A 27439-nucleotide genomic window follows, 5' to 3' on the forward strand; every position below is an offset into this window, starting at 1 on the left:
AGAGGGCACCTTAACCATGAGTAGATATGTTCGTCATGAGGACAGGGTGGCCCCATCATAAGGACCTCACTTTAGTCCTCAGGAGACCAATGTTTGCAGTTCTCTAAACCACAAGGGCTCTGTTCCTGGGGACAAGGGTCCTTTGAGGTGGCTTAATGGCAAGGGCCTCCCTGGCCACTTCCGTGGAACTTGGCTTTGAAGTATGAAGGGGTGGTGGTGGAGAACTAGGTTCTCACACCCAAAAAGCCAAGGGAAGGCCTGGCTCTCAGCCAGATCAGCAGCCTGGAGGACTCACAGCCCACCTGGGTCATTGCCCCTCTAGGCTGCCACATATCTATCTATATATATCTGACATGCTCCCTTCAGAGAGCAGGCTGGGAGCAGGGATTGCAGACACAGCCAAGCTATGGAGATCAAGGAGACGATGGAAATTGTCACGCAAGAAGCTCTGCTCCGAGCACCAGCAGTGGTGAGTCCCTCCCTGCATTGAGATCGGAGTCTTTTCTTTCTTTCTTTCTTTCTTTCTTTCTTTCTTTCTTTCTTTCTTTCTTTCTTTCTTTCTTTTTTTCTGAAAATAAATATTCTGATTTTTAGCACTCTGTAGGCTGTTGCATACGCGTGGTATCATGTTTATTATTATCTGCATTCTTCAAAACAACTACTTTATTTCTTAAGCTGCAAATGTAACAAGGCGGCGATAGAAACAATAAGAAGATTCCACCAATCCTAATTTAAATGTATACGTTTATCTAGGCAGCTCCAAAAAGGTATCTAATCAAGACCGAGGACTAAATACCTTATTGGAGATGCTACCTATTTATATTTTTATTGGGTTTTGCGAGATAAATGAAACCATGCATCACATTTTAGAAACAATAACAACAAAAACTAACATACAAATGGGAAAGTCAGTATTGAGATGTATGAATCAATCAGAGAAGTGTAGAATTGGAAGGGGACTCAAAGGGGTTCTCTAGTCCAATCTCCTGCAATGCAGGAACCTCAGCTAAAGCGTCCATGACAGGTGGCCATCCAACCTTTGCTTAAAAACCTGCAATGAAGGAGAGTCCACAACCTCCTGAGGAAGTTGACTCCACAATGTTATACAGGTAAGTATAATCGTATCTGGGTGTTTAAAGTGTTGTATTCCTCCAGAAGTCCACATGTCTTTTTTCAGTCTAGGTTAGGGTTACCAGACGTCCTCGTTTCCCGGAGACAGTCCCCAGATTTGCGAATAAGTCTCCGGACAAATTCCATCCCCGTAATGTCCCCGGATTTCATCTAATGTCCCCGGGAAAAGCAGCAGCGGCAGTCTCAGCAGCCCGGAGCAGTTGGCTCTGGCTGGCTTCAGGAGCTGCTCGGAAGTCCCCATATGATGGTGGTTCAAGGGCTCTAAGATGCAGCTTCTGGGCTGCCTCCACCTTCCCTGACCCCGGCAACTAAGCTGTGAAGGGAGGCTTCATGCTGCCTATCGGAGCAGCCTCCCAACTCCTACTTGCGTGCAAGCAGGAGGGGGCAGGGATCTCTCAGTTAGGCAATGGGAAACCTCCCTTCCCAGCTGAGGGATCCCTGCCCCCTCCTGCTTGCACACAATTAGGAATGGGATTGGGGATGCTCCAATGACCTCGCCACCGCTGCTCTCGGCCCTCCTTCTCCGCCTTCCATGCCTGACCCACTGCGCACCGCTTCCCCACCACCAGCACTGAAGAACCAACAACTCAGGGGCTGCCCAGGCTCATGGAGAAAGGAGATATAAGTCTTGGAGGAAGAGAAAACATGGCAGTTGAGGTCAAGGCGGCGGCCGCCCCTCTGCCACCACCATCGCTGCAGCATCAGTGTCCCGAACGTGTAGTATGTACCGTATTTTTCGCTCTATAACACGCACCAGACCATAACACGCACGTAGTTTTTAGAGGAGGAAAACAAGAAAAAAAATATTCTAAACGAAACAGTGGATGTATTATTTTTGTGGTTCATGCTGTGGCCACAGACATGTGATCTGACAGTGAGTTTGGAGTAGCCCAATGCAAAATTCCTGAGGATCCATGTGGATCCATGCTTTGTAACCACGTTTTTGCACCACTGAGACCCCAGGCAACAGTGGGTGCAAGATTTTTTTGGTGCAAGATGTAGCCATGGACATGCTATGTGATCTGATGGTGAATTTGGGGTGACCCAGTGCAAAAATCCTGAGGATCCATGTGGATCCGTGCTTTGTAACCACGTTTTAAGTGGGGAGGGAAGGAAAAGCACTCAAGGGACAAGGAACACGCGTGGGGTGGGTGGAGAAGGATGCTGCTAATAATGCTATTTAGCGAGCTGAGTGGGGAGGAGAGAGGAACAGAGAGCCTGCTTGCTTTAAAGGAGCCAACCAGACAGGAGCCGCTTACCTCTCCTCTCCCGCTTTGCTCCTTTAAAGCAAACAGGCTCTCTGTCCCTCTCTCCTCCCCACTCAGCGGCTCTTCTCCCGCTTTGCTGTTTCAAAGCGAGCCACGGAGGAGGGAAGGAAGGGGAACCATGGATCCTCTGCTCACGACTGCATCAGATCCCCCCCGCCACCCGTAGGCATTCCCTCCATAACACGCACAGACATTTCCCCTTACTTTCTAGGAGGAAAAAAGTGAGTGTTATGATGCAAAAAATACGGTATGTATGTATGTATGTATGTATGTATGTATTTATTTAAAGTGTCCCCGGATCATTGAAAAAAATCTGGTAAGCTTAGTCTAGGTAAGGAATTCTGCAGGTTCTTTTCCTTTCATAACTCAGAGATCTTCACTGAAGGTTTTTAAACAGAGGTTAGATGGCCATCTGTCAGGGATTCTTTAGCTGGGATTTCCTGCATTGTGAGGGGTCAGACTAGATGACTCTAGAGGTCCTTTCCAACTCTAGTTCTGTGATCTACACTGCAGTTACTACAGACTTTAGGGTACCTTTTTAAATAAGCAGCAGTGCAGCTTGAGCAACCGAGAAAACAAAGACAACTTCAGGTCAGTCTTAGAGTCCTGCGTGTTATAAGTAACACCGGCTTCCTTTAGTTGCACCCACTTACAAGGGAGTAATCCCCACTGAACTCACTGGGACTTGCTTCTCTGTTGGCATGTACAGATTTGTGCTGCTAGGGACTCAGGAAATAGCATATTTTTCGCTCTATAGGACGCACCCGACCATAGGACGCACCTTGTTTTAGAGGGGGAGAACAAGGAAAAAAAAAATCTCCCCCACTCTGCTCAGCGCCCCTTCAGTGAAGCGGCAGGAGAAACGGAGCCCCTTCCATTTCTCCTCCTGCTTGGCTGAAGGGGCGCTGCGCAGCTCTCTCTCTCTCTGCTGAAGCCAGGAGAGTCTTGCTCTCCCGGCTTCAGCAAAAGGAACCCGAAGCCTCCGGAGCGCAGCGGGACCTCCCGCTGCGCTCCGGAGGCTTCAGGCGGCTATCCCTGTAGCCTGGAGAGCGAGAGGGGTCGGTGCCCTCCGCTCTCCAGGCTTCAGCGAAAGCAACGCAAAGACTCCGGAGCGCAGAGGGAGCGCTCCCTCTGCGCTTCAGAGGCTTCACGTTGCTATCGCTGAAGCCAAGGAGCCTGCATTCGCTCCATAGGACGTACACACATTTCCCCTTAATTTTTGGAGGGGAAAAAGTGTGTCCTATAGAGCAAAAAATACGGTACTTGATCTTGGCTGAGGATTGTGCAAAACTGTGTTGCAATATCTCGTATCCATTCCACCCATTTCTACAGTACCAGGGGGCCTCCAGACATCCTTTTTATTTCACAGTCATGATGATTTGTGCTCATGATGCTTCCCGGGTGGTCGCACACAATCCCGCTTTCAATACTGTGACATGCCACTCCAATCTCTGAGCAGCAGTGGCGTAGCGTGGGGGGTGCCAAGGGTGCCGGCCGCACCGGGCGCAACATTGGGGGGGCGCGAGTCCAGAGGGAAGGGACAAGTTCCTTCCTCCGCTGGGCTCCCCGCCGCTACCGCCAGCCTTACGCCCTAGCGCGTGCGCGCTCCCCGCCGCCGCCGCGACTGCGCTCCACTCACTGCTCGCAGGAGGAGCAGCCGCTGCAGCAGCGCCGACGCTGCCACCGACGCCTGGCCGGGCACGGGCAGCCTCCGCACCCCGCCGCCGCCGCCATCCCCTCGGCCCAGCCACAGGCGGCAGCTGCTTCTGCTGACTGGGAGGGAGGAGAGCTCCGAGGGGCCTCGCCGCGCCTTGCGCTCCCCAAAACCCTCCGAGAGGAAGCCGGCGGGCGGGCGAGGGTCTCCCGGCAGAAGGGGGCGCCGCTGGCTCCGGCTCTCAGCGCAAGTCTCAACCGCGGGGGGGGGCGAGGACGGAGCACGGCTGGAAGCCCCCGGACCCGGCCGGGAGGAGGAGAGGCGCTCGCCAAGCCCGGATCTGGAGCTCCACCTACAGCCCAATGAGAGGAGGGGGCGGAGAGGCGCCTGAGGGGAGGGGGCTTCGGCTGCCTCGGCCCGCGGGGGCTCCGCAAATAATAAATTTAATAAATTCCTGCTGAGCCTTTGGGGGGGGGTCCTTGGCTCCTTCGCTCGCCCCCAGCCCCAGTGGCGTAGCGTGGGGGGGTGCAGGGGGGCCGGGCGCAACACTTGGGGGGGCGCTCGCACTCGAGTGCTAAAATCCACGGGTTAGGGGGCGCAAATTACTTGCCTTGCCCCGGGTGCTGACAACCCACGCTACGCCACTGCTGAGCAGTGAGACGATCCAGGGTTTCCGGGTGCTTACTCAGGTTTAGCTTCCTTGGAAGGAAGGTCAGGCAAAGACAGTTGTGCCTTTAGAATATATGGTGTCATTTACATCTGAACAGAAGACATTCACACCCAAACAGATCTTGCATCTCCTTTAGCCTCAGCCTTGGAACCAGTACAGAACAAGCAGGGCTCTCTGCCGCCAGTTCCCAGCCTGCTCCCAGATCATCTCTCTCTCTCTCTCTCTCTCTCTCTCTCTCTCTCTCTCACACACACACACAAACACACACACACACACACACACACACACACACACACACACACACTGGCTCATTCTTTTGGGATGCTGATGAAGACCCTCAACTTGCCACCTATGGCCATATTGTCTTACAATAAACCAGTTTCACGAGATTTTGAATAAATGTGCAACTAATCGTTGCTGTTTTGAATTTTATTGTGTTGTTTTCTTCCTTAGTGGTTAACATAAACTGTTATGTTCAATCACTCAATAAACCTTTATGGGCGTACACAGAAGACTGGAATATATGAATCGAAACATAAAATTGGCATCTGTTCACAGGAGGAGATGCTTTAAGATAAAACTATACAGGCCTAGCAAGGTTGAAAAGTACAACTCAGGTCTTATGACGATGTAGTTTCATGGCATGGGTAGGCAAACTAAGGCCCGGGGGCCAGATCCGGCCCAACTGCCTTCTAAATCTGGCCCGCGGACGGTCCGGGAATCAGTGTGTTTTTACATGAGTAGAATGTGTCCTTTTATTTAAAATGCATCTCTGGGTTATTTGTGGGGCCAGCCTGGTGTTTTTACATGAATAGAATGTGTGCTTTTATTTACCGGTAAAATGCATCTCTGGGTTATTTGTGGGGCATAGGAATTCGTTCAATTTCCACCCCCCCAAAAAAATATAGTCCGCCCTGCCCCCCTCCCACAAGGTCTGAGGGACAGTGGACCGGCCCCCTGCTGAAAAAGTTTGCTGACCCCTGGTCTAGACTGACCCACACTCCAACCCAAGTTGGCATTTATTTGGGATCTGTGAAGCACCTGAAAACAAGTCTCTGCATGTATCACACCCACTCCTCTCTCCCCCTGCAAGGACTACCATGCACTGGACCCGGAGTTTGTGGGCTGCCCCTGCTGCGGCTGCTGCCCCACCTGCTGTGGCTGCTGCCCTGACTGCTGCCCCAGCTGCTGCCCCCCCAGCTGCGCCTGCTGCTGCCGCTGGTGCTGCTGCCTGCCCAGGCTCCTGCTCCACCTGCCCAAGATGCCCAGCTGCCCCGTGCACATCAAGAGGCTCCTGATCATCGTGGTGATCGTCGTCCTCATCGTGGTGATCATCGTGGGGGCTCTCCTGATGGGCCTCTACGTCACCCAGGCGCACACGGAGGCGGTGAGCAGAGCGAGGATGCTATGGGACGTTTAGGGCAGGTCTTGTGGGACACCAACCAGCACGGCCAAAGTTCAGGGGTGGTGAAGGTTTTCAGGGGGTTGACCTAGGTGACCCATCCAACTCTACAATTCTGTGGTTCTATTTCCCCCCCCCCCCAATTTTTTTTATTAATTTTCCAGAATTTTTTTTAAAAACAAACAGACATACATCTCCACCGTAATTAAACCGATCTTCATAACATTGTTAAGTGACTTCCTCGTATCCCCCTGGTTGAATTTCAGTGTATATCATTTTAACGGTTTTCCAAAACCTAAATTCTTAAAAATTTAACTTAATCACTTAACATCTTTCTTTCTTAACCATTCAACTTTAAACATATTAGTTCATCACATTACATATTTAAATCCTAAGCCTATCTGGTAATTGCAAGCTTTTCAATTAAGTTAATTTAACATGTTTAACTAAATAGTCTTTAAATTTCATCCATTCTTCCTGGTAGTCCTCCTCCTTCTGGTCGCGGACTCTTCCAGTCAGGTCAGCTAGCTCCGAAAAGTCCATCATCTTCACCTGCCAATCTTCCACTGTTGGTACTTCTTGTGTTTTCCAATTCTTAGCTAATAAAATTCAAGCAGCAGTTGTGGCATACAAAAATAATTTAACATCTTTCTTGGGCTCTACAATTCTGTAGTTCTAGGCCAGGCGTAGGCAAACTCAGCCCTCCAGATGTTTTGGGACTACAACTCCCATCATCCCTAACTAGCAGGACCAGTGGTCAGGGATGATGGGAATCGTAGTCCTGCCAAAACATCTGGAGGGCCGAGTTTGCCTACGCCTGTTCTAGGCTGTAGTACCAACAAGATCAGTATTAGGAAAGGTGTGAAATGAGCGGAGCCTAGGACAAAATGTTGCAGCGTGATGTGTTCCTGTTCGAGGCTCCAGCCCGCCATGACCTTTTCCAGGATATTCCATTACATATCCTCCCCTGGTTTTCTGCCTGCCTGTCCTCCAACCAGCAGTGAAAATTCAGTGTCCACTAAGCATGCTTAGTTCCTACCCACCAGGGAGGGGATCATACCTCCGCAAACTGTGGGGTTCTCCAAGTTTGATGATACTTCCAGACTTTTGGCACGGATCATAATCTTTTAGCTACTGAAGTCTAGGCCCTTGGTCAGTAAGTTTGCTAAGGATTGGGGCCCACAGCAAGGCAGGGGTTGCTACTCCTGGGAGTGGGTGTTGCTACAGGATACTGGAAAGAAGGGGGAACAAGGCACCTCTTGTTAACGCACTCCATCACTTGCAGGTTTTGCAGATGACCATCGAGGGCCTGGAAGGAGAAGACTCGCAGCTGAACCTCTCTGTCAATATGGAAGAAGCGGCCACTTTCTATGTCAAGGACCAGACTAACGACCCAGCCACAGTCATTTATGACTTCAGCAAGGTGAGGGGCAACTGGCAAGTGAGTTGTGCCACATCTACACTGCACCAGGGCATAGCCGACTTCCGCCGCATCAGGCTGTTTATACTTTGCTTCTGAATGCTCAAAAGCCAAGCCACCATTCTCCACCCCACAGCATTTGCCGCCTGAGGCCATCACCTCACTTTGCCCAATGATAGGGCCAACCCAGGCTGGGTGGGAGCCAGATTTGCAAATTCATGTAAGAGAATTTTAAGGAGAGTTTTACCTGGCAACTTTTAGCTTTAGCACAGAGGGATTTTACAGTCTGAGCTGACCTAGAAAACAAAGCCACCTTCCTTTCAGACATTGCCTTTTTCTTTTTGGTACAGAGTACTGGCGCACACACACACACACACACACACACACACACACACACACACACACTTTTTGCTGTCCATGGTAGTCATTTTGACCTAACATCCACAGTATTTTTATCAAGGTGTGAGTACAACCAACACCTCCATTTTTACCAAAAAAAGAGCACACCCATTTCCATGCCATCCATAGCCAAACCTGAAAACTGGTATAAGAACCTAAGACAGGCATTCCCAACCTTCGGCCCTCCAGATTTTTTGGACTACAATTCCCATCATCCCTGACCATTGGTCCTGTTAGCTAGGGATCATGGGAGTTGTAGGCCAAAATATCTGGAGGGCAGCAGGCTGGGGATGCCTGACCTAAGAAGAGGCTGCTGGATCAGGCCAATGGCCCATCTAATCCAGCATCCTCTTTCCCCCCCCCCCATACCGCTTTATATTTTTAATAAAAATCTCAAAGCAGTTTACAGCATATTAGATCAGGGGTCAGCAAACTTACAGCGCCTCGGGCCAGTGTCTCCAGCGCTGATCACACAGCGGGCCAAAGGGCAGGGGAGCGCATGCCCATACACTATTTCCGGCGCACTTCCGGGTCGGAGGAGCACCGGAAATAGCTTGTGCGCATGTGCACGGGCCTCTTCCGACCCGGAAGGGCGCCGGAAATAATGCTTGCGCGTGCGCAAATAACGCTCGTGCATGCGCACAAGCTATTTCCAGTGCTCCTCCGACCCAGAAGTGGGCAGCCATGCAGCACAGTGCCAGTAAGTGTGGGCAGTGGCAGTGGATGGCGGGGGTCATTGCGGGCCGAATAAATGAGTCCCTCGGGCCTTATCCGGCCCACAGGCCTTAGTTTGGGGACCCCTGTATTAGATCAATCAATAAAACAATAGCTGGGCGATGTTCCTCCAGCCTCATGAGGAGCCTCTTCAATAGGGCTGGTTGAGTGTGGGCCACAGTGTGTCACAGTGACCAACCAGATGCCCCAAAAGGAAACCCACAAGCAGAATTCGATGACAAGAGCAATTTCCCTTCCTGTGGTTTCCGGCAACGGTATTCAGAAGCATTGCTGCCTCTGACTGTGGAGGCAGAACAGAGCCATCATGGCTAGGAGCCATCGGTAGCCCTCTCCTCCTCCATGAATTTGTCTAACCCTCTTTTAAAGCCATCCAAGATGGTGGCCATCCTGTGGGAGGAAGTTCCATAGTTTAACTTTGCGCTAAGAAGGACTTTCTTTTACCTGTTCTGAAACTTCCATCATCCAGTTTCATTGGACGCCTGCAAATTCTAGTGCTATGGGAGAGGGAGAAAAGCTCTTCTCGTCCACTTCCCCCCTGCCTTGGCATTTGACTGTGTACAGTGGTACCTTGGGTTACATACGCTTCAGGTTACATATGCTTCAGGTTACAGACTCCACTAACCTAGAAATAGTGCTTCAGGTTAAGTAATTTGCTTAAGGATAAGAACAGAAATCGTGCTCCAGCGGCACGGCGGCAGCAGGAGGCCCCATTAGCTAAAGTGGTGCTTCAGGTTAAGAACAGTTTCAGGTTAAGTACTTAACCCAAGGACAACTGTACATACTGCAGAATATCTTTTATAAACATATATATAATTTTAATCAGTTTTTCAACATATCATTTTCAACAATAATTAAACGTACTTTTACATCTTATCCAATTTTTGACTTCCATCAATCACATCTGAAAATTTTCCAATCTATTCACTTAATTTACATTTCTTATTTTCACTATTACTTTTAAATCTCATAACTAATATCTCTTTTCTTTCTCTTCTTTGCAATATTTCATATATTTCTCCTTACAAAACTTCTTATAGTCCTACTAGCGTAATTTGTTGATTACAGTTGCTCTTCAAATAATTTGTATATTTCTTCCAATCTTCTGTAAATCTCCGGTCCTGCAGGTTTCGAATCCTTCCTGTCATTTTATCCTATTCTGCATAGTCCATTAATATTGTCTGCCATTCTTCTTTCGTCAGTATTTCTTCTTGCTTCCATTTTGCATTACCCATCGTAATACCTTTGATATTCTGCAGAAGCAATGGAAGCATACTGCTGAATATCAAAGGTATTACACTGGGTAATGACATATAACTGAAAGGACTTGCTCTGTCTGCTCCCAGTTGCTGATTGGCTACAAACCTTGGCCCGGACACGCCTGCTATGTCACCAGGATGGACAAGGAGAACATCCAAGGCCTGGACACGATCCTCAAGGAATTCCAGGTGAGGGCAGGAACCTTCTGAAGGCGGAAGTGGTTTGAAGAAGAGCAGCGGCTACTCCATTTGGGCAAAGGGGCCCCCACCCCACAAAACTCAGCCAACCCTTACTCACTTCCCCCTAACTTACAACCAGGCCAGCGGGGTAGACCTGTCTGTCCATTTCCTTTGTCTCAGTGTTGCCCTTTGTAGAACTCAGCAGGGAAGAGGAGGGGGATGTGGACAGAAGTGGGAAGAGTCTGCTTTGCCAGTCATTGGCTCTAGCGCCACCTGCTGCTGGCCTCCCTGCCTTCCGCCCCATTAGTCCCAAGGAGCACCAGCCACCGCTGGGTTAGGAGCTCTTGGACCTCCATATCCAAAAGCCTTTGTGGGTTGAGGGTGGCAAATGCACGGTAGGCAGATGATGAGCAGGCAGTGGTGGAGTCAGAGATGCGCTCACTTCTTCTTCCACGGGACTCTTCTTATGAAGGACGGCAAAGCAGTTGCAGTAGTTCATGTACTGGTGACTTCAAGTCTGGACTACTGCAGTGTGCTCTATGTGGCGCTTCCTGTGGCGATCACACAGGGTCCCCGGACGTTTCACCGTCTGTTGATCCCTGTGCTACCACTTTATTTCTCGCTGCCACCACCCAGGCCCTACCTGTTACAATACTGAGTCCAGTCAGGGTTAAATTGGAATATAAACTTATGTTTATTTATTGCAGTTTAACAAGAGTGTGGTTTCATAAACGGCATCGGTCAATTACAATCATGGGGTGCCTATCCAGACCTATAACTTCCTCTACCTGCTCTCATTCACTAAACCACCTCTCAGATATTTACCGTATTTTTCGCTCTATAAGACGCACCAGACCACAAGATGCACCTAGTTTCTGGAGGAGGAAAACAAGAAAAAAAAAATTCTGAATCTCAGAAGCCAGAACAGCAAGAGGGATCGCTGCGCAGTGAAAGCATCAATCCCTCTTGCTGTTCTGGCTTCTGGGATAGCTGCGCAGCCTGCATTCGCTCCATAAGACGCACACACATTTCCCCTTACTTTTTAGGAGGGGAAAAGTGAGTCTTATAGAGCAAAAATTACGGTACTTGTCTTCCTAGCTCCTAAATGTTCCTGACGTAGCTTATTTCACCACACTAACTCAACCTACCCACAGACTCCATCCCAATTCACTCCCACTCCAACCAACCACCCAACTCCCAGAGCTGGTTTTATAGTCCCTCTGACTCCACCCCCTGGGTTTTGATTGGATAACCTGTTTAACTATTTCACCTCCAGCACTCTCATATGTTAACATCATACTTCCCTTGCACTTGATCCAGTGGCGTAGGAAGAGGGGTGCCACCTAAATTATATAATTTGGCTTTTGAATGATTGGTATTTTTAATGGTATTATCATTTGGCATTGTTATAATGAGGCTTTTATTGGATTATTGTAATTGAAAACTAATAAGAATTATTATTTTTTTAAAAAAAAAGTTTAAATACTAAAACAGATTAGCATTACCTCAACTTTCTAAGCAACTGGGTGGGCTTGTCTAAACAGGAATGTTTTAGCATGCACCAAAAAGAGTGCATTTATTCATGAAATAAAAAATAACAAAATAACCTCGCCTGTCTTCTAGAGGGAGAAGGAGGCATTCCTGACAACTCTGGTTGATCGCTCCATCCTGGGCACCACATTTAACATCCTCTGCAGTCACGTTCCAGTCCTTCAGACTTAGTGAGGTGAGTGATGAAGAAAGGTGTGGATTAGAGACTAGAGATGCTCAGAAATTGAGGAGGAGTTATAACTTCATGCCCTAACAGCTTCCACCGAGATACACGAGTGCTGTGCTGCAAATTTCTCTGACCCTTTCCCTTTTTTAACCATTTCTCTGTTAACAAGTGAAATATACTCAGAGTCGAGAGTGGATTTCATGCTCTTTATTCAGCTCATAGTGGTGAGGAGGAATGGAAGTTTCCCCAGAATATCTGCTTTATATACATTATTTACACAATGGACCCCACGTGATTGGCTAATTCCAGGATTCTCCTGTAGGCCAATCAGGTTGCGGATTCACTTCCACCTGGAGCTGAATTGGGTGGCTCCTGTGGACCAATCAGACTGCTGCATTCTGGATCCTATTGTTCAGGACCAATCAGACTGCTGCATTCTGGATCCTATTGTTCTAGGACCAATCAGACTGCTGCATTCTGGATCCTATTGTTCTAGGACCAATCAGACTGCTGCATTCTGGATCCTATTCAACTCAGTACGTAACAACAAGAAAGGAAACTGATCCAAGGGGAGAGAAAATGTCAGTGAAAATCTTGAGTGAGGGGTGCAGGGTTAGGGGTCAAACTTCCCTCGTTTCTGTGTCAGCCCAGAAACTGTGAGTGTCCCTTCCGTTGTCCTACAAATGATCCCACCCATGGCCTGTGCTTTGTCCACCTCCTTGGCTGCCCCCTTGTGGGCCTCTGTTTCGGATCAGGAAATGTAGGCACCAGGGGAGGCTGCAGCCGTGTAGAGGAAAGAAAACTCTCAAACGCCCTGAGACCTGTGAGTATAGGATAGTATACAAATTTATAATAATAATAATAATATCCCAACCTTGGCAACCTAAGAATCATAGAATTGTGCTCTGTGCTGCTTTCAGCATATACAAAAACATAATAAGACATTAAACATAAAAAAAATTCCTATACAGTGGTACCTCGGGTTACATACACTTCAGGTTACAGACTCCGCTAACCCAGAAATAGTGCTTCAGGTTAAGAACTATGCTTCAGGATGAGAACAGAAATCGTGCTTTGGCGGCGCTGCGGCAGCAGGAGGCCCCATTAGCTAAAGTGGTGCTCCAGGTTAAGAATAGTTTCAGGTTAAGCACGGACCTCTGGAACGAATTAAGTATTTAACCCAAGGTACCACTGTACAAGTGGTACCTTGGTACTCGAATGGCTTTGTTCCCAAACACCGCAAACCTGGAAGTAAGTGTTCTGGTTTGTGAACACTTTTCAGAAGCCAAACATCCGACACGCCTTCTGCTTGAGTGCAGGAAGTTCCTGCAGCCAATTGGAAGCTGAGCCTTGGTTTTTGAACACTTTTGGGAGTCGATTAGACTCCTTTAACAGATTAAGTTCGAGAACCAAGGTACCACTGTACAGGGCTGCCTTCTAAAGGTCGTATAGTTACTTATCTCCTTGACATCTAATGGGAGGGCGTTCCACAGGGCGGGCGCCACTACCGAGAAGGCCCTCTGCCTGGTTCCCTGTAACTTTGCTTCTCACAGTGAGGGAACCACCAGAAGGCCCTCGGCGCTGGACCTCAGCGTCCGGGCAGAACGATGGGGATGGAGACTCTCCTTCAGGTACACAGGGCTGAGGCCATTATGGCTATAAAGGTCAGCAACAACACTTTGAATTGTACCTGGAAACATATGTAGCCTCTTTCGCAGGAGTTGAAAACTCCCTAGAAATTGGAGGCCAGATTTTGGCACAGCACAGCAAACATACATGCCCCCCTCCATATGCTCACAAGTTTATGGGCCCACAAGCTAAGCACATGTACATGTATCAGTTGGAACTCGCGTGTTGCTGGAAACCATAAGAGGGCAGAGGGCTCTTGTGTTCAAATCCTGATTGCGGGCTTCCCATAATGGGCATCAGGTTTGCGGCTGTGAAAACAGGAGGCTGGACTAGATGGGCCATTGGCCTGACTCAGCAGGACTGTTTTACCGTATTTTTTGCTCTATAAGACTCACTTTTTCCCTCCTAAAAAGTAAGGGGAAATGTGTGTGCGTCTTATGGAGCGAATGCAGGCTGCGCAGCTATCCCAGAAGCCAGAACAGCAAGAGGGATTGATGCTTTCACTGCGCAGCGATCCCTCTTGCTGTTCTGGCTTCTGGGATTCAGAATATTTTTTTTCTTGTTTTCCTCCTCCAAAAACTAGGTGCGTCTTGTGGTCTGGTGCATCTTATAGAGCGAAAAGTACGGTACTTTCTTATGCCTTGCAGGTGCGTGCTGGAAGCGCTTCAACTCTCCGGAGAATTGCAAGAATTCTGCTTCCCCTGGACTCCCCTTGCACAGAGCTCATCCTCAGGTGGCTTTCTGGGTTTTTGCTTCAGGAGGGATCACACAGCTAATTCTGTAAGAGATTTGACCTATGGTGGCTTTGGACATTATTAAGGGGCACAAAGGCAGGAAAGTGGCTTCTGATGGGGGTGGGGGAAGAAATCTGTTTCACTCTGCATTCGAATAGGAACCGGCTCAGTTCACACAGAATCCCAAACAGCCTTTGAAATCTGCACTTCTCTGAAGTTTGCAAGGAAATTCTCCAGCCAAGATGTGTGCACAAAAATATATATCTGTGGCTTAGGAGAAAAGGCGCATTAAAAATGCGTTGTTGTTGTTTAGTCGTGTCCGACTCTTCGTGACCCCATGGACCAGTGCATGCCAGGCACTCCTGTCTTCCACTGCCTCCTGCAGGTTCATCAAATTCATGTTGGTAGTTTCGAGAACACTGTCCAACCATCTCGTCCTCTGTCGTCCCCTTCTCCTTGTGCCCTCCATCTTTCCCAACATCAGGGTCTTTTCCAGGGAGTCTTCTCTTCTCATGAGGTGGCCAAAGTATTGGAGCCTCAGCTGCAGGATCTGTCCTCCCAGTGAGCACTCAGGGCTGATTTCCTTAAGAATGGAGAGGTTTGATCTTCTTGCAGTCCATGGGACTCTCAAGAGTCTCCTCCAGCACCATAATTCAAAAGCATCAATTCTTCAGCGATCAGCCTTCTTTATGGTCCAGCTCTCACTTCCATACATCACTACAGGGAAAACCATAGCTTTAACTATACGGACCTTTGTTGGCAAGGTGATGTCTCTGCTTTTTTTTGCTTTTTGGGGGCGCAAATAACATATAAGAATGCATTATACTAGGAGAAATTGCTTGCAATGATGCATGTATTGAGCAAAATTGCATTAAAATTGTGTGTATATGGGGAAATGCCCATTAAAACGGTGGTGAGATTTTGTGAGGCCCCTTAAAAAAATAATTTAAAAGTCTGCAAACTGATGTGGAAATGGGGGAGAACTGAACTTCAGATTAAATATGGGAAAGCAATACTGACAGATTCATCCATCCCGGGTTTATGCCTATTATTAACACCTCAAGCTGGGACCACAAAGGCAGTCCTGAGCGTGGGGGTGAGCCCCCTAGACTGCAGGCTCACTGGTGCAGTTATGAATTCCAGTGGCCACCACGCCAACATGCCCAGGTGCCTGCCCTCTCTCTTTCAGGGCCCAGGGCCCCCCTCCCTCTTCTTGCTCTTATTTGCACAGCCAAAAGCCCAACTTGCTCTCACCAATGCTCCCTGGCATAATTAGCACCCAGACCCACTGCCTCACATGGGGGAGGGATGTCTCTGCATGTGGGGTAGGAGAGAGAGAGAGAGAGAGAGAGAATGAGAATTCAGAAAGAAGCTGGAGATTTCCCCCAAGTGCCTCATCTCCCCAGGTTATTATCAAGTCTGGTTGGACACAAGCAAAAATGGGAAAGCACTTAAATAAATGATAGCTGCCCAATTTACACTAACCCAAAGTGGCAGCTGTAGAGTTTCAGGAAGTGGTGAATAATAGATTGTTACGGGTTATTGCCTCCGTGAAGGCAGCTGATCTGAGAAGAGGCAAGATCCAGGAGAAAGAGTTAGCTGTCGCTTGGAAGAGGGGGGCAATTGACGGTGACATCCTCCTTCTCAAGTCTTGGTTGTCCCAAGACTTCAATCATGGGGAGGTTTCCCGAGGGCATTTTCCTTTGAACTAGCCTCACTCAAATCCTGGTGCCATCAAGGTGCTTTGGGAGTCCCAGCACCACATGGCCATGATCCCTGGGGCTGGTGGGAGTTGTAGTCCAAAAGATTTGGAGGGCACCAGGTTGGGGAAGGCAGCTCCAGAGGAAAATGAAAGCTGTGGCTAGAAGCAACTTCTAAGAATCCCCCAATGCTGGCCTTTCAAATCAGGCACCTGGGATGCTGTTTTCAGCAGAGTTTACCTTAGAGAGCTCAGTGGGGAGCACACATAGGAACAAAACCCTAAGTCAGCTTCCAAGTCTTCTGGTTTGAAGTTTCCACACAGACCCATCGACCAAAGAGAGCTGGAATGGCGCAGTGATTTCACTGTCCGACTGGAATCACCTGGCAGACTAGGGTTCGAATCCCCACGCAACCATGCGGCTCACTTTGGGCGCCAGTCACTGCCTCTCAGCCTAACCTACCTCACAGGGTTGTTGTGGGGACTAAATGAGCGAGGGGAGAGGTGAGGCGCGTACACCACCTTGAGGGCCTTGGACGGAAAAGGTGAGATATCGATGTAATAAATAATAGAAAACCAGGACTGCCCGGAATATCCCACGGCACATTCTGAACTGTACATTCAGTTCTTGTGGGACATGAGCTGGACACCCCCTTCTTGCTCAGTGCTCAAATTATTAGATCAAATCTATGCTGTCAGGTGCCATAAGAAAGCTGCAGAGATAGCGCAGGATAGTACACACCCCGGAAATGATCTCTTTCAGCTTCTGCCTTCTAGAAGAAGGTCCAGGGTTATAAAGACCAGGACTAGCCGTCTGAGAAACAGTTTCTACGCAAATGCAATTCTGGTTCTAAACGCAGCACAAGGAGTCTCTATAGTATATTGTATTTTAAAATGGGGTTTCAGAGGTTTTTAGGGGTATTTGAATGTTTTATGTGGATTTCCAATTTCACTGTTCTGTATGGGACAATGACAACAAAGATATCGTAACCGTATTTTTTGCTCTATAAGACTCACTTTTCCCCTCCTAAAAAGTAAGGGGAAATGTGTCTGTGTCTTATGGAGCCAATGCAGACTGCACACCTATCCCAGAAGCCAGAACTGCAAGAGGGATCGCTGCTTTCGCTGTGCAGCGATCCCTCTTGTTGTTCTGGCTTCTGAGATTCAGAATATTTTTTTTCTTGTTTTCCTCTTCCAAAAACTAGGTGCGTCTTATGGTCTGGTGCGTCTTACAGAGTGAAAAATACGGTATGTCGTAAAGGGTTGGTGGGTCCTCAGTTAAGCCCACAGGCTCCAACCTCCCATTCCTGCTTCTCCCACCAGAGACCTACGTAAGATGTGGGGTGGAAGCCCTCTGTGGTCTCTCATACAAGGGCTGTGCTGCCCTTGTGGGACAGAATGAACCTAAACCGCCTTCAGTGACCTTTGTTTGGCCTCATTAATTGGCTGCCGGTTAGCCCTGGCCAGGAAATGGAAAGAGCATACAGTAAATTCCTTTTCTGTCCAAATTTGCTTGTGGACTTGCTTTGCTCTTGTGCATGCGATTCGCTTGCCAAAAAAAAAAAAAACCTCCACCGCAGATTCTCCTCACCGCTTTCATAACGTTGCTATTTACATGGAAAGTTCGTGACTTTGCTACTTTGTTTGGATTGAGAGTTACTTTCAATAAAAGCATTTGCACCTGCTGTCCTGAACGAAGTTGCTTTATTACAATGTGAAGTGGGCAGAGATTAGGGTTGCATTGTCCCAACACACCAGCGCCTATAAATAAAAATTAGGTTGTTTCTGTGACTGATTCTGTTGAGGCTGGCAAGGGAAGCAAACAGAAAAGGGACATATTTATTTGGAGCAAAAGTAGCCGTTTGAATATTAAATCCAACTATTTATTTTCTTAAAAACAGCAAAATAAAGTGAATTACAGGGGTGCAGATATTTGCAAATATATCATAATTCTTCTATTAAAATTATGCCGCCACAGAAAACACAGAAGAGAAATATCCCACCACGCCCCCAGTCAAACCATACTGCACACCTCAGCGGGTTGCAACATAAGCTGCACCCCTGTATAAAAGCACCACTCAGCACCTGAAAGAAGAAGCCATCAGTATCATCAGCAATGGTGCTGAGCATCTGCTTGGTGCAGACAAGGGGGGGCCTGCAGTCAGTCATTACCCCCCGCATTCCTTGTGAGCAGCATTAATGCCAAGGAGCAGTTTTCCAAAGCTCAGAAAAACAGTGGGACTTCTGTTCATGTCTGAGCCCAGCACAGACTCTCTTTTCAAAACTTTGCAGGGGGTTGGTCTGGATGATCCTTTGGATCCCTTCCAGCTCCACAGTTCTGTGATTATATGAAATTGAACACCTCCCTCGATTAGCATACAGGGAACATGGGCCGTTATTTTATGTTTAGACATGGCCAAACTTGGCCCTCCAGATGTTTTGGGACTACAACTCCCATCACCCCTAGCCAACAGGACCAGTGGTAAGGGATGATGGGAATTGTAGTCCCCAAAAAATCTGCAGGGCCAAGTCTGGCCATGCCTGGTTTAGAACATTTGAAAGATCAGGGAGGAACCTCTGGCCTGGGGTGACACCACGGTCCCTGCTCCTTAACCTCCTTGGGCGATTTGGCTTGTGCCCTGGAACTCTGGCCAGGCCTCTTGATCACCTGCACAGAGAGATGGGCTTTGGAAAGTCCTCTAATTGGACTAATTAACCAAGCCTGGTTTAAAGAAGGGAGGGGGAGGAGGGGGAGGCAAGTGGGGCCTTGAAGTGGTCATCAATACTCGACTGAGATCACATTCACCCGGTGCTATACCAGCTGCACTGGCTCCCAGTGGAGTACAGGATCAGGTTTAAGGTGCTGGTTTTAACCTTTAAAGCCCTATACGGCCTAGGACCCTTGTACCTACGGGACCGCCTCTCCTGGTATGTCCCATGGAGGACCTTACGGTCTTCAAACAAAAACATCTTGGAGGTCCTGGGCCACAGAGAGGTTAGGCTGGCCTCAACCAGAGCCAGGGCTTTTTCGGCTGTGGCCCCGATCTGGTGGAACGCTCTGTCACAAGAGACTAGGGCTCTGCGGGACTTGACATCTTTCTGCAGGGCCGGCAAGACAGAGCTGTTCCACCAGGCCTTTGGCCAAGGCACAGTCTGACCCCCTTCTTTGGTAATCCTCACAGAACTCTAGCCCAATGGTTGCCATTAATTAGATTTTGAATTGATTTTAGAATGAATTGATTTTAGAAGGTGTATCATTTTATTGTTTTAGCCGCTCTGAGCCCGGCTTTGGCTGGGGAGGGCGGGATATAAATAAATTATTATTATTATTATTATTATTATTATTATCCAGGCCACCAGAGGGAGGTGTTCTGCAGAGCTTTGCTGCCCGTCCCTCTCTTCCCCTAGAAGCTGGGGAGACCAGCAGCAGAGCTAGGGGGCCTCTTGTGGGGTTCTCAAGGTGCCTGCTTCACCCAGCCTCATGGGAGTGTGGGGTTGACGTGTTGCAGTTGCGCAACGAAAGGGAGTGTGAGAGGCTTCTCTTGGGCACCCTCCCCTTTGATGCAAGGGATTCTCCACCCCTGTTTTAAAGCTACTACCTTCACCGGAGTGGCCCCTCCAATTACGCCGCCTGAGGCCAAAGAGAAAGGTTCGTTCTGCTGCCGAGGTCTCCCTGTCCTGCCAAAGCTATGGGCTGTGGGGCAGTGCCAGCAAAGCACAGACAGCAACACCGGGTTCCGGTTAGAACTTGTAAGGTTTTGGCAAGATTTCTCATCGTGTTGCAGGAATTTATGTATAGGTTGGGGGGGGGTTGCCCCTCCAGCAGATATCATGCACATGCAGCCCACTACCAAAACCAGCACAATCGCTTTTGTGACTTTTGTGATTTGTCCCCACAAAACACTTCATCACAGTTTCTTCCTATCCAAAGGGCCTCTGCTGCACAATACCAAATGTAACAATTCACTGATCAATGTCTCTGTGTACTGGCTCACTGGGAAAACTTCAGAAATTCCTATAGACGTGTGAGCTCAGCTACTCAGCAGCCCCTCTGCCTGAGTGATAATTCCTGGCATCCTGATACCTGAGTGCCAGACAGGTAGCCATTCCAGAAATAGCAAACCCAGATGAAGACAAAAGGGTGTGATTAACTTGGCTGGGAAACAGGGAAATGGAAATATCCTTTTTGTTGCACTTGATGGGTGTTTGGTGGAGGGCAAGGGTCCAGGATGCTCAGGTTACTTCCACCAGACCTCCCGTTTCATGATGTAACCATGATGTATTAGTGACGTAGTTTGGGGGGGGGTGTAACATGGGGATTAGCAGCTAATAAAATTTTGGGGGCTCTTTTGTTCGGGGCTTCCATCTTGTTCGACCTTGTGGCAGGTGGGAGTCCTGCCGTGACAGTCTTCAATAAAGACCAAGCCTACTGGCTGCTGTTTTGCTCTGGTATTCCTGGCTGGTGTCCTTGTTTTTTGTCCAAGGGAGCCCTCAGATTTCTCCATTAACAATTGGAAGCCACCACCGCTTCTCCACTGGCAGTGGGGCACCGGCATGGGCACTGCCTCTTGGGGTGTCGCTGCCTCAGCCCACCTCATGAGAGCCAGTGTGGTATAGTGGTTAGGAGCAGTGGACTCGTAATCTGGTGAACTGGGTTTGATTCCCTGCTCCTCCACATGCAGCTGCTGGGTGACCTTGGGCTAGTCACACTTCTCTGAAGTCTCTCAGCCTCACTCACCTTACAGAGTGTTTGTTGTGGGGGAGGAAGGGGAAAGGAGATTGTTAGCCGCTTTGAGACTCCCTAGGGTAGTGATAAAGCAGGATATCAAATCCAAACTCTTCAAACTCTTCATGAGCAGGCTGGCCCTGACCTTTGCCACTGCTGAACCTCACACCAGCCTCTTTCTCACTACAAGCTATCACAAACACCATCCTTCACACCACAGCACACAATGCCCTCCAGGGCCTGCTCCTCTCTGGGGACGATAGGACTCTTCCTCAGCCCTGAAGCAGGAGGCAGGTGACGCCCCACACCATGGGGGAGAAGGTCAGGAGGGTCCCTGCCCGGGGGTCCTTGGCCGCTTGACTGTAGAGCTCGCCTTCCATCATGGGGTCCGACCAGTTGGGGTTCTGGAATCCGGGCTGCGACATCTGCTTTCCGGCCGAGGAAGAGCCTTGTCCTCCTCGGGAGAAGCGAGACCTCCCAAGGGAGCTCAGGCCGTATCCCACGGCTGCCCCCACTGCTGCGGCCCCTGCCACCTTCGCGCCGCGACTGCCGCTGGAACTTTGCCCGCTGCTGCTGCTCTTTGGCAGGGAGTGGAACCCGCCGCGCGATGACCCTCCGCTTTTGCTGCCCCCGCTGCCACCGCCGCCTCCTCTTCCTCCTCCCCTGCGGCAAACGGCAGGCTCGCTGACGAGAGCGACCAGGAGCACCACGACCCAGTACCCGGCAGCCCAGCTCTTCCTCATGGTCTTGTACCTGAAACAGAAAGAGAAGGTGGAAGATCCTAGAATTGTAGAGTCGGAAGCGACTTCCAAGGTTCATCCAGTTGTAATAAACGAAAATCTGCCCTTATTCCCTTATGAGGGACACAAGAGCCCTTACAGAGTCCTTTGCAGGTTCTCCATCGGTTGGAGGAAATAACAGAGGCCAACCAGAGAATATTGAGAAGCAAAGCAGCTCGTAAGCCTGATCTTTATTGAACTGTTGCAACAGGGTGCTCCCCTCATACGCAGTAGAAGGAGGACCCAGAACAAAGGCCCTTATATAGACATTTAAAATTGCCCGCCCTGGAGTCCACGACCACCCCTAGAAACATCATACATACATCGCAGAAGGGGTGTAGCTCAAGACCACCCCCCAGATAGATCATACCTACATCACAGAAAGGGGTGGTGGTCTACAACAGAAATCTGAGTGTGTTGTTTACCAGAAATTTGAGTGGGTTGTTTACCTCCTGTCTGGCAGGTTACCTGTTAATGCTTACTTGATTGGATACCCTGAGGAGCCTGGCCAGCCTTTTGTAATGATAAATACTTAGTTCCTGAGCCAGGTCACAAGCTCACCATATTCATACACAGACATACCCTTAAGACAGGATTTGTGAAGGAAAAGACAACAGGGAGGCTTTTCCATTTTTCCTTTGACTTTTCAGAGAAAACATTTGGTCAGTTTGGGAGCCGAAATGGCTTCATGGCTGTTCTCCTGTGCTGCTTCAGACATGTGGTTTATGTATTTATTTATGTATGTGTTTGCTTGGTACATTTATGAACATTTATTATATATATAAGACCTTAATTTTTTTTATTTCACAGTCCAGCAGCAAGGCAGGAATCAGAGCTCTCTGGGTCCTCTGAAGGCCCTGCCAGGATGTTGGGCCTGAAGTCCAGCCCTTGCTACACCGCTGTGCTCCATGGGCAGACCAGAGCTGAGGATCCATTCCCCACATTTGTGCATTGCAGCTGCACTGCACCGGTCAGCTGGCAACCCTAGCAGGCAGGTGGCTGTGTTGGCTGGGGCTGGTGGGGGATGTGGACCAAAGCATCAGGGGTGGGAAGGCAGACCTGGACTGAGGCTTTAGCTGAAAGCGTTAAGTTAGCTAGAACAGGCATAGGCAAACTCCGGCCCTCCAGATGTTTGGGACTACAATTCCCATCATCCCTGACCACTGGTCCTGTTAGCTAGGGATGATGGGAATTGTAGTCCCAAACATCTGGAGGGCCGGAGTTTGCCTATGCCTGAGCTAGAAGGAGCCAAGAGAAGGCCTAGGTCGGCTCTGTAGCTGTAGCAGAGCACAGTAAGCTAAAGCAACAATCCTGGCCTTTTCCTTGCAGCTTGAGTGACTCCCCACAGAAGAGTCCTGGATTCTAACCCTGTCTGCTCCTGAGAGAGTTGCAGCCATTCTGGGATGCCTCAGCTTAGAGGTGGCATCCTGGCAAAGTCTGGCATGGAATGCGTCTCAGGCACAAAAAGCATTTGCTTTACTGGTTTCCAGGCAGAAGGCTGGTTTATGTGGCTGCTGAGACCACGTAACACTGGCCTTGAAAGACCTACATTGGCTCCCAGTACGTTTCCGAGCACAATTCAAAGTGTTGGTGTTGGTGTTGATCTTTAAAGCCCTAAACGGCCTCAGTCCAGTATACCTGAAGGAGCGTCTCCACCCCCATCGTTCTGCCTGGACACTGAGGTCTAGCGCCGAGGGCCTTCTGGCGGTTCACTCACTGCAAGAAGTCAAGTTACAGGGAACCAGGCAGAGGGCCTTCTCGGCAGTGGCACCCGCCCTGTGGAATGCCCTCCCACCAGATGTCAAAGAAATAAACAACTAACTGACATTTAGAAGACATCTGAAGGCAGTCCTGTTCGGGGAAGTTTTTAATGTGTGACATTTTAATTTATTTTTAATCTTTGTTGGAAGCCGCCCAGAGTGGCTGGGGAAACCCAGCCAGATGGGCGGGGTACAAATAATAAATTATGATGATGATGATGATGAACATCAGAACAACAGAAGAGGCTGTTGGATCAGGCCAAAGAAGCCCCATCTAGTCTAGCATCCTGTTCTCACAGTGGCCAAGGAGCAGGATCCCAGAACAAGAGCCCTCTCTCCCCTTCTGTGGCTTCTAGCAACTGGTGTTCAGGGGCATTCCTGCCTCCGACTGTAGAGGCACAAAAGAGCCATCCTGGCTAGGAGCCAATGATTGCTTAATAATCCTCCATGGATTTGCCCAATCCTCTTTTAAAGCCATCCACCCCTGCCTCCTTTGGGAGTAAGCTCCATAGTTCAACTCTGCACTGCGTGAGAAACCCTTCCTTTTAACTGTCCAGCCCTCCGCTTCATTGGATGCCCACAAGGCTGTTTTATGAGAGAGGGGGGAAAACTTTTCTCTAAATGCTTTCTCCAAGCCATGCATGATTTCGTAAACGTCTATCATGTTGCCTCGCCCCTTTCCCTGCAAAAGCCTCCTCTTTCATGGAAAACCCAGATTGCCATTTGTTCTGTAAAGGTGAAGGTAAAGGGACCCCTGACCATTAGGTCCAGTCATGACCGACTCTGGGGTTGCGGCACTCATCTCGCTTTACTGGCCGAGGGAGCCGGCGTCATGTGGCCAGCATGACTAAGCCGCTCCTGGCGAACCAGAGCAGCGCACGGAAACGCCGTTTACCTTCCCGCCAGAGCGGTACCTATTTATCTACTTGCACTTTGAGGTGCTTTCGAACTGCTAGGTTGGCAGGAGCAGGGACCGAGCAATGGGAGCTCACCCCGTCACGGGGATTCAAACCGCCGACCTTCTGATCGGCAAGTCCTAGGCTCTGTGGTTTAACCCACAGCGCCACTCTGATTCAGCATCAAAAGCAGGTTTTCTTGGGCCATGCAGTAGGCAGGGCAAAGAAAATGGAAAAAGTGCTCAGACATGAAGCAGGAAAGTGCAGGCCTGTGCCTAGAAAGCGCAGGGCAAAAGTTATGAGTGGATGAGCCCTTACTGGCCGTTCCTTTAAACTGAAAAGTCCCTGCGCTCAACACAATAATCCAGACCTAATGACAGGGCAGAACCTTCTGGGAACAGCAACACAACAAAGAGGGTGAAATTGCTGAGCCATTGGCCCTCCAGGGCTTGCCACTCACATGACTCGTTTGCACAAAAGCCTGAGTCCCAGGAAAGAAAACAATACTCCAGTCCAAACACACACACCCTTCAGCTGCTGTCACCCGCAGGCCAACTGCCGGAGGCTTCTGGCTCAGCAGTTCTTTGCTGTTGCCCCCAACCCCCTCTCCCCCCCAAAAAACCCTTTTGCAAGAACTCTAAAAGGGAAGACGTTGGAGTGACTTGCCTGAGGGGCCGCTGGAGGGCAATAAAGTCAAGTCGCCTTTATTGGCCTCGCATAAGAACATTCAGAATACATTCAGAATAGATAGGCCAGTGCGATCTCATCGCCACCCCAACGGCACAGTCACCCGCCAAAGGGCAGAAGAGGAGAGCAAGCAGCCTCATCTCTGTGGGTTTCCAGCAAGGGCAAGATCCTGTAGCATACTTTGGCGACAAAAAATCAAATAGAGGAACTTAGCTACTGCCTTGGTGAGCTCCTGGTCTCTCCCCTGTAATAAGAAGCGCATAACCTCCGTCTCTGGTTTCCATGTTGGAATACATAGATGGTCTAGAAATTGTTGGCGGAGATCATCATGTTGTTTAGTCGTTTAGTCGTGTTCTCTTCTCATGAAATGGCCAAAGTACTGGAGCCTCAGCTTCACGATCTGTCCTTCCAGTGAGCACTCAGGGCTGATTTCCTTCAGAATGGATAGGTTTGATCTTCTTGCAGTCCATGGGACTCTCAAGAGTCTCCTCCAACACCAGAATTCAAAAGCATCCATTCTTCGGCGATCAGCCTTCTTTATGGTCCAGCTCTCACTTCCATACATCACTACTGGGAAAACCATAGCTTTAACTATACGGACCTTTGTTGGCAAGGTGATGTCTCTGCTTTTTTCCCTCCAGGTTAAACATACCCAACTCCCTTGACTGTTCCTCATAAGGCTTGCCTTCCAGACCCTTGTTCATCTTGGCTGCCCTCCTCTGCACACATTGCAACTTGTCAATATCCTTCTTAAACTGAGGTGCCCAGAACTGGACACAGGACTCCAGGTGGGGTCTGACCAAGGTAGAATAGAGGAGGAGTATAACTTTCCTCAGTGTGGACACTTGACTTCTGTTGATGCCACCTCAAATGGCATCAGCTTTTTTTGCTCCTGCATCACACTTTTGACTCATGTTAAGCTTGTGGTCTATTAAGATCCCTAGATTGTTTTTTGCATGCAAGCCAGATATCCCAAATCTTATATTTGTGCAGCTGGTTATCTCTGCCTAAGTGCAGAACCTTACATTTGTCCCTATTGAAGCAAGATCTGTCAGGCTGCTAATGCTGTGAACCCCTCCATTTTATGCTCAGGTTGTATATATGTTTAAATACAACTATATATCCTAAAGACACCACAGTCTCTGCTGATCTTCATTCCAATGAAACCAAACCTAGAACCCTTGGGATCTCTCAGCACTCCAAGTTTGGGTTGGTGTGCAACAATATAGTAGCAAGTGCAAGGGAGGCTATTTGTCTCCACCTGACCTTCCCTCCCTAGCTGGGATCTTCATGGAAATCTGTTGTGTCCCCCCCCCCCCCAATGATGCAATTAGTGAGAGGAAAAAAGTGGTAGGTTGGAATAAGCACAAACTCTCAGGAAGCAAATTGTTTGGATTGCAGCTGAAGTGTTAAAACCCCCCAAAGGAAGGCAGAAAACTCACAATCTAAACCAGCAGGTAAGAAAGTCCATTGCACTTACTTTCTCCTAGGAGCAACCACCAGTGGCGGATGAGGACCCTCAGGGGCAAAGGATCTCTGCCTGTGAAAGGCTGCTGACAGCGTGAATCCTCTGTGAGCTGGAAACAGAGTTGTTGTCAGAGCACATCAGGGCTCCCCAGAATGGAACAAAAGCTTGATGCCTCATCACCACCTGACTGGTCAATGGAGCAAGCTAGGCTCTTTAGACAGTCACCCTGCACAACTCGTGACCCACACACACACACAAAGTTCAGGATCCTGGCCAAACAACACATCCAGGAGGCTATCCAAGGCCCTGCAGAGCTGCCACAGGTCAGTGCAACCTGCAAACTGGGTCATCTCGAGTTGTACAGGGCTGGTTCACACCCAGTGGATCTCCTCAGGAGAAGAGGGTTGTGACGGAAAAGTTTGTTTTTGCTGGGCAGGTTGGGTCACCAGGTGTTTTCCTTTTTCCCTGCCAGCAAACGGTTAATGAACGGCAGCTTCTGATTGGCCGGGGTTCCAGGAGGGGGAGTTGAAAAGGAGAGGATTTTGAGCAGGCTTCCTCAACCTCGGCCCTCCAGATGTTTTGAGACTACAATTCCCATCATCCCTGACCACTGGTCCTGCTAGCTAGGGATCATGGGAGTTGTAGGCCAAAAACATCTGGAGGGCCGAGGTTGAGGAAGCCTGATTTTGAGAGACAGTTTTTTAGGTTGGGATAGAGGTTGGGAGAATAGGTTGGGAGATAGGGAGTAAGAGGAGAGAGAGTTGGTTCTGGGTAGAAACATCCACTCTGAGGAATATATCAAAACTAGAAAAAGGAGTCTCTGAGCTTAGTGTGAAGGACAGGGTGTGGTGTCCTGTAAGAGTAATAGGCCAGGAATTAACTGGGAGGCTGAGGTGGAGACAGGAGAAGTAGAAGCTGGAAAGATACAGTCTACTTAGGTCTCATTCCGATCAGGAGGGGAGAGATTCTACAAAAAGAGAAGACCCCCAAACCAGTTAAGAGGGGTGTGGTGATCCCTTGGGTCTGTTACTTGGAGTACCTCCGGAGCAGGGTTGTCTAAGGGGTGTGTAACTGACAGAAAATACCACCTTGTTTAAGAACCAAAGTATTAAGCGGCAACAGCTGTGCAACAAATAAGAAGGAACTGAAATGAAATAACATTATAATCTGAAGTATCTCGTGTTTTACCCACTGTCATAAGCTTCCTTTGTTTAATAAAATCTTTATTG

At 49.0% G+C, this 27439-nt stretch overlaps 2 protein-coding genes and 1 long non-coding RNA gene across 3 annotated transcripts in view; 1 reads left to right on the top strand and 2 right to left on the bottom strand.

Annotated features, from left to right (window-relative positions):
- The window catches only part of LOC308483579, a 140004-nt gene that overhangs the window by 67588 nt on the left and 44977 nt on the right, over positions 1-27439 (bottom strand). The window lies entirely within an intron of this gene.
- Positions 311-17579, top strand: LOC308483540 (surfactant protein C-like). The gene is made up of 6 exons (XM_081017616.1): positions 311-469; positions 5817-6110; positions 7411-7548; positions 10023-10124; positions 11739-11841; positions 14109-17579. The coding sequence occupies exons 1-5, from the start codon at positions 407-409 to the stop codon at positions 11835-11837; spliced, it is 696 nt and encodes a 231-aa protein (XP_080873742.1). The 5' UTR covers positions 311-406; the 3' UTR covers positions 11838-11841; positions 14109-17579.
- LOC308483558 (uncharacterized protein) lies at positions 17329-27186 on the bottom strand. The gene is made up of 2 exons (XM_081017636.1): positions 26223-27186; positions 17329-21373 (listed from the first exon to the last, which is right to left on the bottom strand). The coding sequence occupies exon 2, from the start codon at positions 21361-21363 to the stop codon at positions 20893-20895; it is 471 nt and encodes a 156-aa protein (XP_080873762.1). The 5' UTR covers positions 21364-21373; positions 26223-27186; the 3' UTR covers positions 17329-20892.

The sequence above is a fragment of the Podarcis pityusensis genome (genome assembly GCF_964106645.2).
Source record: "Podarcis pityusensis genome assembly, chromosome: 8".
NCBI lineage: Eukaryota > Metazoa > Chordata > Lepidosauria > Squamata > Lacertidae > Podarcis > Podarcis pityusensis.